The 12,334-nt window shown below is 35.8% G+C and overlaps 1 protein-coding gene across 5 annotated transcripts in view; it reads left to right on the top strand.

Annotated features, from left to right (window-relative positions):
* MME (membrane metalloendopeptidase) overlaps positions 1–12,334 on the top strand; it is a 268,601-nt gene that overhangs the window by 215,822 nt on the left and 40,445 nt on the right. For all 5 annotated transcript variants that reach the window (XM_060149125.1, XM_060149124.1, XM_060149123.1 and 2 more), the window contains 6 exons: positions 5,685–5,819; positions 7,810–7,911; positions 9,582–9,718; positions 9,828–9,921; positions 11,071–11,199; positions 11,969–12,067. In XM_060149125.1, the coding sequence (XP_060005108.1) occupies positions 5,685–5,819; positions 7,810–7,911; positions 9,582–9,718; positions 9,828–9,921; positions 11,071–11,199; positions 11,969–12,067 (696 nt within the window). The remainder of the gene's footprint in view (positions 1–5,684; positions 5,820–7,809; positions 7,912–9,581; positions 9,719–9,827; positions 9,922–11,070; positions 11,200–11,968; positions 12,068–12,334) is intronic.

The following is a 12,334-nucleotide window of genomic DNA, read 5'->3' as shown; positions in this document are numbered from 1 at the left end:
GATGACACAAGGTGCCAAACAAGACTACATAAACACTCTTTTTTCAGGAGTTTATAATGTAAATTTAATAACACAGTGTTCCTACCAAATGTAAAATAGATAGCTAGTGGGAAGCAGCTGCATAGCACAGGGAGATCAGCTCGGTGCTGTGTGACCACCTAGGGGGGTGGGATAGGGAGGGTGGGAGGGAGACGCAAGAGGGAGGAGATATGGGGATATATGTATATGCATAGCTGATTCACTTTGTTATATAGCAGAAACACCATTGTAAAGCAACTATACTCCAATAAAGACGTTACAAAAAAAAAATAACACAGTGTTCTATAGGCCAAATATTAGGCAGAAGGCCACATAGCCATCTATATAAATACTGAACAAATCCATACATTTATTTTAAAAATTGGGATTTATCTGTGTGGCACCTTGTTGTATAAAGTGTCCTTTCCCAGGAAATAAATAGAACTTCCTAAATGTCATGGCAGACAAAACTGTTCTCAAAATGGGTTCATCAAGGAGCCACTCATGCTGGATGTCTCTTGTTAAAGAGATAGAACCTTATTTCTGAGGTATTCTGATTATCTGAAGAGATCACTTAATGACACATTGCTACCTCAAAGGACAGAAGTAGTGAGATTTGAAACAATCCTATCCCATACAAGAGTATACATTTCCATGCTAGGAAAACAATATGAAAGATACATATTGCCCATAAAAAATAATCATCCCATTCATGGAATTTTAAAATGGAACCAACCAATTACTTCATGTGAGAAAGCTCTCGCTTATTGATTCACTGAAAGGAATGACAACCTTAATTTTCTTGAAAAATCACCACCTCCAGAAGAGTCTCTGAACTCTATGGGGATGAATTGGAATTGGTCTCAAAGTTTCCCTTTCTCTACCTCTTTAGCTTTTCAAGGCTGATTGCTGCCTTGTCCTCCTTCATAAGGAATCTGCAGGTTAGGTACCCAAAATATTTGAGCATAATTGGATCACAGATATGTTTATGTTCTGTGTCTGTCTGAAAAGGTAGAATTAGCCAGGGTAGTGGTTTCTCAACCTAAGGACCACTTTGTGTGTGCCAATGACAGTGCTCTGTGTAGCCACACCTTCATGTTTATGTTCTTCAAGATTCATTTTACTTATTTATACATTAACAAAACATTATTTGAACAGAGCATCTCAGGGCTAAAAGAAAAGTGAGAAAACCACTGATCTAGCAAGTGAGAGCCCTAGGAGGTAACAAAGGAGTTGGAGATTAGAAGCTATATAGTATAATGCTATGGGGCCTGGCAGGGGTGGAGGAGGCCAGAGTCATGAAGAAATTTAGAGCGCTTAGAAAAATTTGATGTTCATTAAAAAAAAAAAGGGAAACATTTCAGGGATGAAGATAGAGGACTTGGAATATGGCCAGAATGGTTAGAAGCCAAAAAAGAGGTGATCCGGGGCCTCTTTTAAACACAGTCCAGGGAAATTCTCTAAGCTGTACCTGCTCTGGAAAGAGCACAAGCTAAGTTTTGCAGTCCTTTAGATGAGCAGGTATTGGAACTGAGGGTAAACGTAGAGAGGATTTTGTTTGCCCACTTACCCAAAATACAAGCTCAGAGAAACTGCTCCGGACTTGGACTGCGATTAGAAATCTGATGACATAGGAGGTGAGGGAAACTTACTCAATATACTTACAATTTAACTTTATTTTTATTGAGCTTCTACTATGTGACAGATGCTTTTCTAGGCAGTAAGGATACCAAGGAAACAAGGCAGAAATGGTCCTTATTCACATGGAACTCATGTTCTAATCGGAGGAGATAGATGATAAAGAAACAAGTAAATAAATTAAAGAAACAAGATAAATGGAGATAGTGTTATAAAAGAAATAAAACTGGATGATATGATACAAGATGAATGACTGGGGGTAGGGGTCGGTGGATAATTTAGATGTGATTTGATTTGGTTTTTAAAAAGATTGCTGTGACTGCTGCTTGGTTGACTTGGTAAAACGGATCCTGCAAAGGAAGCGGCTGACCTCATTTTGTACTTTCTGGGCACCAGGTGACTAATAGTCAGGAGGTTTCACCCAGTCCACAAAACCTAAAGGAGCTTTTGAACTTGAGACTTCCTGGATATGACAAAAGAAATTTTTTAGATCAACTGAACTCAGTTTGTACAAAGAACTACATGCACCTTCCCAAACATATGCAACAAACCTTAGAAGTTACACAATAAGTTCTCTCATATGATTCTGCAGGCTCTCTCATTAATAACTTGATGAAAGCCCCCACCAGTCCCCATGTTGGTCCGTAGTGGATCCTCTTGTAACCTGTGTTTCTCCTACTCCAGAGCCCTGCTAGGATTGGGGGCTGTTTCTCACTTCCTGTCCCCAGGAATGGCTGCGGGATTCTCTGTGTCTGTGCCCTTCTTTGGGGAGTAAGCCTCTGTGTTCTGGCAGCTGCACGATCCTTGACATGCTGCTTCAAGTGGGAAAAAATCCCAAGCCTTCTGAGAGGAAATATCTCTCTCCTGCTGGGGGCCCCTGTGTGTTCCCTCAGGAAACTTTTCTGTGTAACACTATTAAATAACACCACCGGCATCGGTGGCTAGGAATAAGACAGTTCTGTGACTTTTCGGTCACTTCATGCTCCACATTATGTCTTGGAAAGGGAAGGCAGAAAATTGGTAAGAGCTAGGTGTCCCGGAACAGAAACTTTCAAAGTGAACCCCCTGGTCCATAGTTGTTGGCACACCAAGGTACACAAATATTGGCCAACCTGTCCAGAGAGCTCTCTGTTCCTCCCTGGCACTTGCTGTTACTTATTAACAAAGATACCAAGTATGAAGGACAATAGTGGAATGGCATCACTCTCTTGCTCTTTGGCAACTCTAACAAATATCAGCTTTCTTCTAAGCAGGAGAAGTCCAACTTCTGAACAGAGCCAATATATAAATGTTATTGCCTGGTCCTGCAATATGAAGATAGTCCTAATTAAAGTAACAGTTCATGGTGTTGGGTACCGGTAAATATCATCTCACCAATAGTGTGTAATTTAAAAGTTCACAAAACTGCAATTAGGGATTTTACCCAACCATTTAAAACCAATTAGCATCTTTGAACCTGCTATTATAAGCATTAGGATTTGCAGTGTTTTATTTTTAAAGGAAGGACTACATAGACATTTAGGTTTTGGGGGTTTTTTCGTTTGTTTTTGTTTTTGTTTTGTCACATAAAGGATTCACTGTATCAAAGCTTCAACTATGCTACCTTACGAGTGTCGAAAAAGGTAGCTGCCTCTGACCCTTACCGTAATAACTAGTTGCTCTCTTAGTGACAGAAAAGAAAAATTGACATCTGATTTAAAAAATATCCTGGCCAATGTACTTTTTAAATGTTAAAATATGTGTTGATTACTTTTTCGCCAAATTCTGACAATTGCTATTATTTGGCATTTTAAAAATCTAGAAGTATCTCAAGGAAGAAAATCAATACCTTAAGGTAGAATCATATCTTGTAGAAAGGGTTTAACAGCAGCAGTAAGCCTGGGTTCTGACAGCTACTAGATAAATTTGGAAGCCAGGAAAGATAATCAAGATACTAAGACATGTTTTAATCAGTCACATTGTAATAGGTTGCCAGGTAGTGGAGCTCATTAAAGGAAGTAGTGTATTCTATGTAAGTGTATTAAATATTCAAGCATCTCAGAAGTTCATGGTATAATATGCTTCCAGTTTTCTGGGAAACTTTACCAGCTCAGAAGACTAGAAGCATTTTCCAAAGTTCTTCTGCTTGCCAAATTCTATAGTCTTTAAATAGATCTGTAAGGATAAAGATACTGGAGTTAAAACCAGTTTGCAGAGTCAACGAAACGGAGGAGAACACTCTTATTATTGTTTTCTCACCTCATTAATGAAAAAGCATCCCATAGAGTAAAAAAAAAAACTCAGTAGATTGATCCTGGAAAATTTTAATTACCATTTCCTTCATAGTCAGTAGTAATTCCCTGCTGAATGCAGATGAATTTATATGATTTGAAATGCAGTTAATTCAAAGCACTGCATGCTTGTACTTTGGAATAGTTGGCCCCATGAGGTATGAACTCAGACATATTTGTTTTCTTCAAAGTGAAACAAGAATTCCGATTACTTTTTAATAGGAAAAGAATGGAGTTGGCAAGAATATACATAAAAACATCCTTTTATCCCTGTTACCTTAGTGATTTGGTTTTTAATACAGACACATGGCTGAAAAATAGTTTGTTCTGTTGAGTAGCAGATCCATGGATAGAGATGCCAGCGAGACAGGCTCACAATCGCTGGGTATCCTTGAAAGAGAGAGCCCTCTCCCTGGGAAATTGTTTACTTAGCATTTAGCAAAGGTCATGGGATGCCAGTATCTAAAGGTGTCCTCTTGAATTTCAAATTAATAATGACTTTGTACATTTTACTTAGGTTCTTGCTTGATAAAATATTTTCATTTTCCCTATAAGTTTTATGTTTGATTCTCTTAATGAGTCACTGTGAATTTAGATGTGCCTTTGCACTCACAGTGACTAGAAGGGTGCCCCTTTCACTGATAATCAATTAGTAGGGTTGTAAAAGCCCCTTGAAAGTGTGGAATTGTTAAGCACTCTACAGCTTTCCTTCATATTTACCCTGTGTGGACAAGTCTTTGAAGCATAGGACTACCCATCGATCCCAAACTTGTGTGGTATGGCTTTCCTAATTCGGTCATCTGCGTGTCACCAAACTGGTGCTGGGACTTGAATGTGGTGGGATCATAATTTATTTTAACTGCTCATAGAAAATAATAGCTAAATAGCAATGTTATGAAAGTGGTATTAAATTTCCTGGGTTCAGTGCCACTCTGAACTTGAATAAGGTATTTATATATTCTATAAAAGGTCAATAATAAAACTAGTTTAAAAAAAAATAAAAATAAAAAAATTTAAAAAAAAATTTAAAAAATAAATAAATAAAACTAGTTTATAGCTTATCTTCATAAAGTTAAAATGTGTGTGAAGATAAAATGGAAAGAATTTGAGTTCTCAGAAGAAAGCTGATATTCAAATCTATGGTATCTTAGAAATTTCACAGTAATGACAGCCAGCTTTGGAATTAACTAAAACCCACAGATTTGTGTTGGAGGAGCTCATGAGAATGCATTCTCATTAAAAAAAAAAAAAAAAATACTGCTTGGCCAGAGAAGACAAATAAAAGATGTCCTGATAATGTAATATGTTTGTGGCCGTCTCTTCATGGATAGTTGAAAAATATATATATATGTGTGTGTGCAGAGAAAACCTGTTAAAAGGAAATTTGGCAAAAGAATTTATTATTTAAGAAAAAAATACTAGGTTATTGCTTACCAAATGTTTTACATCTGTATTCTTATTAAAGCAATTTGTTTGATTAAAAGTTGAAAGTTATAAAATCTCCGTAACCAAATGGTTATAAGTTACTTAATACTTTCAGAGTGATCCTTTATTGTTCTGCTATAATTCAAAGACACATTGACTTTCTGAGAATCTGTACAGATCATTTCTTTTAGGATTCAGGAATGGATTTCTATTTTGTTGTGCTTTATCTGTCACCAAAAATTAATACTGAATGGAAAATAAGTTTTAAGTTAAAGCACCATGATGAATATTTAGAAGGTTCTTCAGCAATGTACTGTCATTTATTTCTTGCAGGCTTGTACAGCATATGTGGATTTTATGATTTCTGTGGCCAAATTGATTCGTCAGGAAAGGGGACTGCCTGTCGATGAAAAAGAGATTTCTTTGGAAATGAATAAAGTTATGGAATTGGAAAAAGAAATTGCCAATGTAAAACACATTTTCTCTGATACACTGAACAATGTCAACCACTTTTTATTTCTTTCTCTTCTCTATCGTATTTTAAGGGTAAAATGTACATCTCCTTAACCAAGTGATAAAAATGCATAGCTCGGGAATGGATCATTGACTTCAAGAGGACCTTTAAAACTGGAATTTTACAGTAAACCAGGTTCCAGACATCCAGGAGACATACTTAATTTGACAAATATTAAACTAGATCTACTTAATGACCTATTATAAGTGGATTACATCAATATCCTAACCATTTACAGTCAAACTGTTGTTGAGATGCCCTTGAGATTCAGGACACACTTGATTGCTAGCTATTCAGCAAAGCTGTTTTAGTTTTGATATGTACAATTTTACTTTATTTTATTTTAAAGTTTAAGGTGACCACAGAAATTGTCTCTATCCCTTTGCTAAGAAGTATTTAGCCTCTGAACGTGGCCACACTACAGTACGATATCACTGAGTTCAAACTGTCAGGCTGCTTATTAGCTCAGGGGAGATCCAAGAGGAGGAGTTTATCAGCAAAGCCCAAGGGGTGTGTTCCTGAGTTTCCTCTAGTTCCAGGTCAATCCTTAGAGTCTGAGTTGGCACATTCTTGTCTGAAGTTCCTCTGACGGGGTCTGCACTCTCAAGCGAGTGAACTCTGTAAACAGCATCCGGGTTATTGATTGAACTCACGGTCAGTTTCAGTCTAGGATCCACAGAGCTCTCTGACATTGCAAACAGCAACCTGCACTCCTAAATCCCCGTCTGCTTGTCACTTTATCATCAGAATCTCGAAGACTGAAGATCTTTCAGGGAAATTTTGGCTTTCCTGGGGCTACATGAAACCAGAAGTGTAGAATCAGAACCAGACTTTGCTTGGAGCTGCAGCTGGATGAATGGCAGTTTGATGGGTTGCATGTGGTTCTGTGTTGGAAACAGAATTTTTAGAGGAGAACAGTTTATTACCCTGGGTTTTTACCTCTGGCGCCTTCCAAGACCGTGTTCTCCTTTGATCAGCCTCAGCTTCTGTAGTAGTTGTATCTTTCCTCAGAATTCTTTGTGTCTACATTTTCTCTCCCCTCTGACACTCTGAGATTGTAGTGGGGTCTCAGTCCTCCCTGAATCACCTATGTGTCTCTAACAGTGTCCAGCACGTTATTGCGTGCAGATGTTACAAACATAATTTTTAAATGAATAAATAAGTGACCTAAAGGGGAAATTGGAGCCGTTGTCACTTGAGAAATAATTCCCATTTTTACATTTTGTTTCTTTTCGCTTAAAATTGCTTTTACTCCTTTCAACCACTAGTTGGGCAGTTGTTATTGAAATTTTCTTTTTTGATTCAATGAAAAAAATAATACTGGATGCTGTTGATAACACTGAACTCGTTAGGCCAGATGAGCGGACAGTCACAAAAGTAGATGCTAGAACTCTCCAGATAATTTGCCACCTACCTGTGTTATGTACTAGGAATTTTCTCAGTCTTACTTGCTTTAAATTCTTGTAGAAATCATTGTGCTTTTTTCTACTCTTTTTCCCGTCTGAATTTTAACTGGGACACTGAATGGTGGTAGGTGAGAGAAAGAGTATTTGAGAGAGAAACTGGAAATGACTATATTCAAGAAAGTCATTATCATATGAAATAGCCACAGACACAACTGAGCTGCCCATTTGGCCATAGAAGGAAAGAGGCCTGTAAATATTGCTGATGTGGTTTGGCAGTTATGAAAATACAAAAAGATTTTTGAAAAATTTTATACTTGACAGTGCAGCCAAATCTTGATAATTGTTACTGAATATACTTAAAATCTCTTATATTTCTCTCTTCTTCTTGATAAGACAAAATAAAGTATAACACAAATACAGAATAGAACTTAAATATAATTATGTTGTACCTATGCCATATTTCTTTTTCCCTTGTATATAGTTATATTTTTCTAAAGAGTTCTTGACCTAAAATAATGATAAGAAATTAAATCCATAGGCTACAACTAAATCTGAAGATCGAAATGATCCAATGCTTCTTTATAACAAAATGACATTAGCCCAGATCCAAAATAACTTTTCACTAGAGATCAGTGGGAAGGTAAGTAGCAGTTTTATGTACTCTCTTATTGTGCCATTTTCTAAAATTATAATATTAAAATGCAGTTTGTTAAAATTTAATGATTTTTTAATTTATTGAAATAAATTGAACATCAAAATGAATTTAGACGACATCAACCATTTGACTTCATGAAAAGACTTGAAAAAAAACTATTTGACATAATTATATTTAATTAGTGTGAATTTCAAAGGTAAAAGTCCTTTCAAGGCAGCTATGTAATAATATTAGAAATTATCATAGAAAAGGGTTTGGAAACATTAAAAGCAAAAATCCTTCTGAAGGACCATTATATAGCCATTGGACTTGGACAGTCAAATAATATAAGTACCAGATTTCTTTTTAACTCTGAAAAAGGATAATTTATTCATAGAACTTGCCATGTTCTCATCAAGGCCATCTATGGAGGTGTTCAGAGCAATAGTGGAGAAATAGAACATAAGAAACAGAAAAATCTATAGGTTCCATTTATAAACATCAATTGACATCTTTTTGCTTAGTTGTAATTCCTTAGCTAGTATTTAATAATCTCTTTTAAGGCTATGAATGTATTCTATGTATTAGTTGATGCACACAATCAGGTAATGAAGCAACATTCATGGAAAAATCTACAAACCACCACATTCAGTGATGGAATTCTCTTTGTCACTAATTGCTGAAAACAAGGACTTTTTAAAGGCATAACCTACTGAGTTAGGAATTTCTTACATAGAGCTTTTTAATATAATAAGTGTTTAATAAATATGTTTTGAAATAATGGGCCAAACTGCCAAAGGAAATCAAGAAAAGTATGTAGCATCTCACACTTAGTAAGTGATCAGTGTATTTATATACTTCTAGGCATATATATATAAAATTACAGAGCATAAGATATTGGTAATCTTAAACATTCTCAAACATTGAAATGTGGCATTTCAGCAAGATCTGCATAATCTCCACTTCTGCTGTTTTTTCTTGTATCCATTGGTGGTTGGATAACCACAATTCCCATTTAAAGAATAATAGATAAGACTCCATCTTCTGGCAGCTCCAAATCCAGCTTCTGACGTGTGAGAACTGCATGCCTGTAGACCTGATATTGATGGCTTAAAGTACATTTTGTTCATCTTCATTGGACCATCTGTGTTGTATCTATACATTTACTATACCTCTGCTAGGACAACAGTGTGCTTTCATTTACAACACCAGCTCCACTGAGATGTATTACTGTGTTTAAATTGATTGTTTATTAATATCCACCTTTAAGAGAGAAACATTTTATACCCATTTAAATTTTTGCATAAACCTAGGAAACTTTATGTTTACAGCTAAATTTCTTTTTCTTTTTCTTTCATATTGGTTAGACCAAGAATTTGACACTGAGCCTAATTTCTAGCATATGTTCACTATACTTAGAAGCTTTGCTTTTGCTCTTAAATGGTTGGTTTAATTCTTTTATTTAAATAATTATGCTACAGAACTAATTTTTATTCAAAAATTGATTGAAGCAATTAGAGAAAAATCCCAAACAGATATCAAACTGACTATTGTGATAATTATATAGTGATGCAACTGACACTGTAACCATGTCTGACCCTGTAACCATAACTGAGTCTTGGACCCAAGAAGAGAAATGCATAATTACTCAATGTCTTGTGCCTGCTTTTTTCCAGCCATTCAGCTGGTCAAATTTCACAAATGAAATCATGTCAACTGTGAATATTAATATTCCAAATGAGGAAGATGTGGTTGTTTATGCTCCAGAATATTTAACCAAACTTAAGCTCATTCTTACCAAATATTCTGCCAGGTAGGTATGTCAGAGTGCCCATGTTCCCAAAGTTTACATTTAATATCACGCTTTAGAAGCTTTGCAGCCTCATCTTTTCTGTTGCTGGGTGGTGGGTTTTTTTATGCAGAGATCTTCAAAATTTAATGTCCTGGCGGTTCATAATGGATCTTGTAAGCAGCCTCAGCCGAACCTACAAGGAGTCCAGAAATGCTTTCCGCAAGGTGAAGAAAAAATCTCTCTTTTCTTAAGACTTAAAGCATAAAGCAATCCATGGTTATGAAGGCTTGCCATGTACATTGCTAGAAGTGGTAAACTTTGCCAAGAGACAAAATGCCAAATGCTGGGTACGTTGCCTGTATTTAAGCCATGTTGCCTAGGAAAGCCAGTTTTCAGGTGCTCTGTGGTCCTATGATTGTCTTCTCTGGCACCGTGATTGAATTGCCCGGGAAGGGCATGTATTGGTTATTTGAGCAGTTCATGAAAGAATACTAGCTTGGTTTTTTGTTGTGTTCAAAGTAATTTCAGGGATATCTATCTCAATTAATTTGATTTTTCTGGTGCTTATAACATACTAGACATTCAGACAGTTGGACTACATTGATGTGGACAATCCCCTGAGAATATACCTACCTGGAGATAGCCTTAAGACCTTTTATTAGACTGTACCTGCATTATTTAAAGAATCATCATTTTCGTCCTATTGTGAGGGGAGAGGGCAGGAGGGATTGAGGAAGGAGAAATTCTCACAAATGTATTGGTTGGTGTCACGGAAAGGAAATAACTCCCTGATTGATTGAAATTTTTCGTTTTTACCCTTTAAAAGAAAATGTAGACATATTTTTTAAATTAGAGAATGTAAAAATGGTGTTTTGCTAAATTTCCCTTCCGTAAGTTAATCCCTTTATTGGTTCTTAAATTTGTACACATGCAGTTCTTCTAAGTACTGGAACTTCAGCAAAAACTTTAGAAAACAGGAATGTGTTTTCTTGTATACCAGATCTCTCCCCTGTTACATTTATTGAATATTACTTCACATTTATGTTTGTACAGTGGCAACAGTGTTATTTTGTTTGTTTGGTGGAGAGGGTTGTTGTTTCTAACCCTGTCTAGAAAGATATTAACTTGCAATAGCCAACAGTTTTTCTAGGACGTGCTACTGAAAATATACCTTATTTCCAGATCATAGTAAGTAATAATTCAATTGGATTACATTTTATCCTATGCAAGGACATCCTGACATGTGAGGAGAAGCAATGAATATTGCAAGAATTTAGGAGACATAAAGAACAGAGTCCTGTGAAATTTGTGCTCTTACCACGCTTCGGCCATGTACTCCTGGTCAAATGCCATTTCCTTTTTCTCTCCCATAGGCTCTTTATGGCACAACATCAGAAACAGCGACTTGGAGACGTTGTGCAAACTATGTCAATGGGAATATGGAAAATGCTGTGGGAAGGCTCTATGTGGAAGCGGCATTTCCTGGAGAGAGTAAACATGTGGTAATGTTTTCTGCACAATACTCTATCAGCGTGTGTTTGCAATGATGGGCAATTACAATAGTCCATCATTTGGTTAAAATTTTATTAATTGGCAGAGAACTTCTGAATCACAATTTGCCATTATATCCCAATAAATCTTATTCTCCCTCCCCCATGGGTCTGGTTATGTTTCTGATCCTAATATTGTTTAACCCAAAACCAATTGTCTGTATTCCAGAAGCAATGTATTCACAATACCCAGTCACGTGTTCTAATGATATAGTCATTTGTAATCTCTTCTGTTATCAAAATTGACTAAGAATTAGTATTTTCTTAAAAACCAGAAAGTAAACCAGAGTTTATTTGAAATGTAAGACATGTACTTTATTTTTTATTGTTACTGAAATGAAGACAAGGGAACTTAAAGACATGGTGAAAGAATCTATTGAAATGCTACCTCATGCTTAACTAAACTACTAATAGTAATGACAGTATTTTATGTTAGTTCGTCTTTCGTGATAATGGAAACCATACATTCTGAAGATGATTTTTATTAATGTATGCATTAAGACCTATTTAATCATTAGTGTTGATAGTAGCAGTGTTGCTTTAAAAATATAATTACCCACATATATCCATTTGTTTAGATCACCAGTTTGTTTATTAGTTTACATTTATTAACATATCATTGAATCATATAAAGACAGCTTATAGCTCTATTTTTTTTAAAATTTGTGTTAGAAAAAATTAATTCATGGCCTAAGTTTGCCTTCTGTTCTTTTGGTTTAAGGTTGAGGATTTAATTGCACAGATCCGGGAAGTTTTTATTCAGACTTTAGATGACCTTACTTGGATGGATGCTGAAACGAAAAAGAGAGCTGAAGAAAAGGTAAAGAGCAAAAGGCAGGGCGAATTATCAAAGAAAAATCTATAAGAAAAGATTAACTTTTAAGAAATTTGGGGAACACATAGTATTCAAAGATTGCGTAAAATAAAAGCAAGCTCCTTCAAGCTGCAGTGTGTCCAGGAACACTTTTCAGGGATGAAGAATTTTTTTTCTATGACTTTCATCTTTTATTGTCTCTTTGTAACTAGCTCCTACTTTCCATGTTTGGCTCAAAACTTTGAAAGATCTCCAATTTTCCTCTTTTTTTTT

The sequence above is a fragment of the Lagenorhynchus albirostris genome, chromosome 5 (assembly GCF_949774975.1).
Source record: "Lagenorhynchus albirostris chromosome 5, mLagAlb1.1, whole genome shotgun sequence".
In the NCBI taxonomy this organism is placed as follows: Eukaryota; Metazoa; Chordata; class Mammalia; order Artiodactyla; family Delphinidae; genus Lagenorhynchus; species Lagenorhynchus albirostris.
This window is presented reverse-complemented; position numbering and strand designations above follow the sequence as displayed.